At 51.2% G+C, this 6,000-nt stretch overlaps 1 protein-coding gene across 1 annotated transcript in view; it reads right to left on the bottom strand.

Annotated features, from left to right (window-relative positions):
* Positions 1-2,431: 2,431 nt before the first annotated feature.
* The window catches only part of DEAF1 (DEAF1 transcription factor), a 45,362-nt gene continuing 41,793 nt past the window's right edge, over positions 2,432-6,000 (bottom strand). Inside the window, exons 12-13 of the mRNA XM_069107921.1 lie at positions 5,090-5,179; positions 2,432-3,271 (exon numbers count right to left, since the gene is read on the bottom strand). Of these exons, the coding sequence (XP_068964022.1) occupies positions 3,167-3,271; positions 5,090-5,179 (195 nt within the window). The 3' untranslated portion in view covers positions 2,432-3,166. The remainder of the gene's footprint in view (positions 3,272-5,089; positions 5,180-6,000) is intronic.

Here is a 6,000-nt window from a genome sequence, read left to right as displayed (position 1 = left end):
GGAAGTGTTCAGCCCATCTCTCTAGGATCATGTCCTTGTCACTAATCAATGTGGCTCCATTAGCTCTAAGTAGTTGAGTTGCACCATAAGTCTCTGGCCCATAAATAGCCTTCAGGGCATCATAAAAGCACTATCACCATAAACCAATTTCATCTGCCTTCTTACTGGGCCAGGAATCCGGCAGCTCTCTAAGCCTGTTTGTACTTTACTTTTGATAGGATTAAATGCTGCCTTCTTAGAGACAGATGAACTGTCCTGCTGGTAAACCTTTTGTAGTTCTTGTTAGCAGCTTCTGAATTTCCCCATCATTTTCATCAAACCAGTCTTGATGCTTGCAAGTGCTCTGACCTGGATGAACCAATGCAGTGCTGGACACCATATCTTTGAAGCCACCCACACCTTTTCTGCTCCGCTGTTACTGGCTGTAGCCTGTTTTCAGAGCTGTTCCTACTTAGAGAAGCGCTCTCATCTGTTGACATTAATTCTTCTGGTAGTAGACTCACCTTGGTGCCACCATTTTTGCTGAATTCAAATATTTAGCTTGGAGAGGATGTCTATGATTAGTCCAGCACTCGGCACCACTCTTACATCTTGTCTCTTTTTTCCTTGCAATCACATAGCCTATGAAATGCCAGTGCTTGCTGTGAGGGTGCATCCAAGAAGTTTCATTGCATTTAGGTAAACAGAAGACAGTGTTGGTGATGTGGTCATGAGTTACAAGTCTTTGCTAGTAAGTGCCCATTGCTGTTGCTGTTTCCCAACTGCATTCCTCCCAAGGACTCCCTGTCATGACTGGTAGTCTGAGCCTATTCTAGCATTAAAGTCACCCAGAATTATAAGCTTGTCCTCCTTCAGCACTTTGATGATGAGGGACTCCAGGTCTTCATAAAGTTTTCCTTTAGCCTCCTCAGGGTTCATCATGGTGAGAGCACAGGCACTGATGATGGTGGAGTGGCATTTTTCTGCAAGTGACAATTGCATTGTCATGAGCCCGTCATTCACTCCTTTTGGTAGGCATAGAGGCTTGTTGACTAGAATAGCTTTGATTTCCAAAGCTATGCCAGCTTAAGGGGTGCTCCCCTTCACTGCGGCCACTCCAGAAAATATGTCTGCAGCTCCACTTCAGTAAGCCGGACTTCGGGTGCCAGCCTTGTTTCACTCAGGGCTACTACTTGGATGTTTTACCTGCTGAGTTCTCTTGCAACAAGAGCTGCTCATTATTTAGGGCCACTGGACTCGGTGTCAAATGTAAATGTGAGCTCATTCCATGTACTGAAGGGGAGGGAAATCTGTTGTACATTTGTGTGTGTGTGTGTGTGTGGGTGTTTGACCTCAGGGTGCAAGCCCTGCCTGTCTTGGTAAACAGACCAGGGTTGGGTGAAGCAGACAATTTTCAGGGCACCTTTAGGTAATAGCCCCTAGGAAATAAGCAGTTTGTTCCTAAGAGACGAGGCTGGGGCTTCTTCCATAGCCAGTCTGGGACTCCCCCCCACGAGGATGAAGAAGCTAACAAACCCATTAATCAAGGAGGGACAAGCAAACCAGGAAATGTTTGTCCACACATACACCCACACCCCCGTCACTGCCCTGCCTCCTCCCCATGAGGGTACCACCAGGGTGGCTGTTTGTCCTGGGAAGGTCCTGTAGGTTGGGGGAAAGAAAGAAGGCTCAGGAGATATGGGCCAGGTAAGGACAAATATTTTGCTTTTGTTCTCCCCTCCCCCCCAGAACAACAGCTGCTTTGAAGCCTGGAGGCCTGAGAACAGGAGCTGACTGAGGAGGGAAGGGAGGAGAGAATGAACAAGCACATGTTCCAGAAGGGAGAAAGCAGAGTTCCTTCCCCTCCTCCTGGCCCAGCTCCTAGCTGCCATGCAGCCAAAGGGGGCAAGGGAGTTCACTCTGAAATAGGAACCACAATCTCTCTCCCTCCTCATCTTAATCAGGGCGTGGGGGAGCCCCCAGACCAGGGGGGCTGGGAGTAGAGGAAGGCTTTGGTTTTCCCTAGGGGCAGGCCCTCTTCTCCCCCTCCCCAAGAAGAACTCCAATGAATCCTGCCCAGGGGGCTTGCTCCTCACTCCTCCTCCCTAACCTGGCAGCTGTACCCTCCATCCTCATCTTCATCTCTGAGACTCAGCTCAAATATCGCCGCCCCCTTACTCCAAGGCCCTCACAATGTCCCCAGTCACTAGCGCTTTCCCCTCCACCATTGCTGTGCTTTAGGCCCACAGACTAAAAGGACTGAAGGGACCTTCAAGGCTGCCCAGGCAACCCTGCATCTCCCAGCTGGCATGATGGGATGTAGCTGCCCCGGCTCCTCTGCCACTGTCTTGTCTCCCCACCAGAACATAAGCGCCTCAAAGGCAGGGCCTTTTCTTTGTATTCCTCTTACTTGGCAGTATCTTGCACAGAGCGGGCACGTAATACGTGTTCCTGGTGGTGAAGTCTTTTATTTATATATTTTCTAAAAACCACAGTGATATTTGTCCCTGCAGAGGCCAGGGGTGCTGAGCAGCCAAGACGATGCTTCTTGAGTTCCTGTGGCCAAAGGTGCCCAGTAGAGGGAGGGGATTCAGCCTGCCCAGGGACGGATGCACTCGAAGCCTTTCTAGCCTGGCAGAACCTGTCAGTCTGTCAGTTAGCTCTTGTGCCCTCTCCCCTACCAGGGGCTGCACAACGGCAGTTTGAGGCATGTTGGAAGCTTCACAAGCTACTTACTCATCCTTGGGCATGGCCCATGCAAAAGTCCAGTCTCAGGCAGAGGGGCCTTCACTGCTTCCCAGAGAAGACAGAGTTTCCCCCCAGGGAGGTCCAAGGACACCCGTGGCCTTACAACAGAAGCCACAGGGGACACTGGGATCTAAGTCTCATGGTACCTCCTTCAGACTCCTCCCCAACTGCAGGGTCCCCAGGCTGCCTTCAGCAAGAAGCCTGTGGCCACCACACCATTCTCTCCTGAGAGAACCCAGTCATGCCCATTTCCTTTAGGACAAAGGGCCTGGCACAACTGTCCAGCACCATGATGGACTGTGCACGAGAGGAACATCAAGGGAAGAAAAGAGGTGGAGTCCTCCGAAACGTCCAGGTTCCATGGCCAGCCCCTGTCCACCCCCGTCCCCCTGCTGGGGGCCATCAGTGACACCTGGCCCTGTGGCCCTGCTACCGTCACTCACACAGTGACCTTCTGGATCACGCTCTCAGCTACGTGGACTTCATCGGCCTGGACAGTGACTGTGGCTGACTGACCACACATGTGCTGGTGCTCCTTCCAGTCCTGCAAGGAGAGAACACGTGGGGCCTGCTCTTAGAATCAGGAAAGGAGCAGTGAAGACCCTGCCAGGCCCAGGTCCTGCCCTCCAGGACCTTCCACTTTATGGGGGACTACAACAAGGCTTCAGGGAGAGGGGAAGAACTGGCCATCATCCTAAGAGCTCTGTGCAGACATGCTGCCCGGGGTCACAAAGCTGGCCAAGGTCTGAGGCCAGAGTGGGCAGCTAAAATGAGCCTTGAGAGGACAGAACACTGCAGGAATGTAGGATGGGCAGCCAGTCACAGACATGTGAACACAGACAGGGAAAATCAAATCTAAGAGGTGGCTAGAAGGCAACATTGGTGCCCAGAACACTGGGCCTGGAGTTAGGAAGATCTGAGTTCAAATCCAGCCTCAGATACTCACTAGCTCTGTGACCCTGGGCAAGTCATTTAACTTCTGTTTGTCTTGGTTTCCACAGCTGTAAAATGGCAAAAATAACAGCATCTCTCTCCCAGGGTTGTTGTGAGAATACAATGAAATAATCTCTGTAAAGGATCCTGCAACCTTAAGGTGCTAATTAATGCCAGAGGCTCTCAGGACTACCATGAAGGGAAGCCTGGCACCAGACAGTGAGGGGTTTTAAACAGGCCCAGTGTGCAGCCTGAGGAGTGCTGGTGAGAAGGGAGAGGCTATGGTGTGGAACTCCCGTACATATCTCTGTGCGTGACCCCAAGCTCTGAGAGAACTAACGACGCTCACGTAGTCTAACTTTGTCTGTCTTTGAACGAACTCTGCACAGACTGACACTTGGTAGTTACCCTCTCCACTGGGCCGGAGCTGCGGGGCCCACCTGTGGGCTGTCTTGCTCTCTTTGGCCCCTACTGGCACGGCAGGAACACCTGCCCACTTAGAAAGAGCCACATGCACCGCAACTTGGAGGCAGGCCGCAGCACCAGCAAGAGAGCCCATTCCACAAAGGGGAAAACCATGGCTTAGATGTGCTGAGTGACTTCCTAGTGAATGTGGGCTTCAGGAAGCCCGCCAGCAACCATAATCCCCTAGGGGTACTCACAATGGGAGGAAATCTCCCCTCTGAAAAAAGACCCATTGCTACTGGGCCAAACCACCCTGGATGAATCCGACAACCCTTTAAATCCAAGGGTAAAGCCCAGAACCCAGCATTGCTGGGTTGGCGTGGGGCTGGCCCACAAAGCCCTGCCACAACTCAGGCTTTGTTTCCGCTGGGCAGAATCGGCCCCACAGCCACAAGCCATCATACAACTCAAGGATACATTTTAATTTTAATCTGTTTTTAAAAGCACATCCCTCTGACCTCACCCAATCCCACTATATTCTCCGGAAGGGGAGAGATATCCGGCCCGCATCCCCCACTCAAAAAGCCAAGTTTTAATTGCTGGCACCTACGGATCTTTCCAAGATCTCCTCAGCGCCAACAGGGCAATAAGAGGGTGACCAATGATAGAGAAATGCATGGGTAAACACTCTTATCGCTCTTCACTGCATACAGATAAGGCAATTAGGCCCGAAACTGCTCAGATGAGAAGAGTAAGGTAAGAGCTGGCTGGCCGCAGTCCTTGGGCAAGACTGCTCTGTCTGCTGCCCCGAACAGGGCTAATGATCTTTGGTGGGGCCAGCCACAGGATTTTATTGATTCTAAGTTAGCAACACTTGGCAGGGAGACAACCTAACTTAGGTCGCTGTAGAGCCCAGCAACTAGCCCGACAAAAAATGCTGCGGTCATCGGTCGTCGGAGCCACAGAGGCGGTAACTGAGGAGCCTGTGGGACACCTGGCTGGGAGGAGGGGTGAGGCCAGTTACCTTCCGCTGGCAGAAAGTGGAGCAATAGTTGACCTTGTGGCAGCCAGTGCACTCGTTCATGGCCTCTCGGCCACAGTTGACACAAGATTGCTGGAAAACAGAAAAAGGAACTGAGTGAGAATTGGCCCGTGGAGCAGGGAGGGGAATCCTGCCCTCCAGGTCTGGGCAGCCTGTCAGGGACTGGGGACCTGAGGCAGGGGAAGGGTCCTCGTAAAGCTGATAATCCCACCTGGAGGGACAAGGACTCACTCGGAATTCACAGGCCCCGTGTCTATCCCTGTCCCTAGAGAAGGCAGGTGCTGTGTGTATAAAGACAAAATAAAAATGTCGCTCTTACTCTCTGGGGTCAGGAGACACCGGTGGGGGTGGGGGCCCCTTTCTCAGGAATGTTTTTAACAAACACATGCAGGATTACCAAGGAAACCGCCTGGACTGAACAGAGCAATTACTACAGTAAATAAAGCAAGCTCATGGTCCCTGATTAAGGTCCTCCAGTCTAGAGCATGACTCGCCCAACGAGGCAGTCGTTGGCATGTGAGTTCCCACTACTATATGTGCTATTATCCCCATGTGACAAACGAGGTCATAGAGATGAAGTGCCCGGGATCGTGGGGTGGAGGACGGGAGTGTAAATAGGGCAGGGACTTGGAGCTTCATTTTTTTTAAATTAAATTTTATTTTATTTTTATGAAGATCCATCTTCTCTCCCTCCCATTCCAACATCCTCAACTGACAAAGCAAGAAATACAAAGCCTAGCAGTCATTTAGTGTTTCCATATGGTCTTTGATGCTTGCCCCATTTGTATCCTTTGACCATTTATTAGTTGGATGGCCCTTATTCTTATAAATTTTAATCCGTTCCCTATGTATCTCAGAAATGAGATCCTTAACTGAGAAACTTGCTGCAAAGA

This window comes from Petaurus breviceps, unplaced genomic scaffold, assembly GCF_028583685.1.
Source record: "Petaurus breviceps papuanus isolate PSGF00001 unplaced genomic scaffold, PetGlider_PUasm1.0 90317, whole genome shotgun sequence".
Lineage (NCBI taxonomy): Eukaryota > Metazoa > Chordata > Mammalia > Diprotodontia > Petauridae > Petaurus > Petaurus breviceps.
Note: the sequence above shows the minus strand (reverse complement) of the source record. Positions and strands in the feature narration are given on the sequence as shown.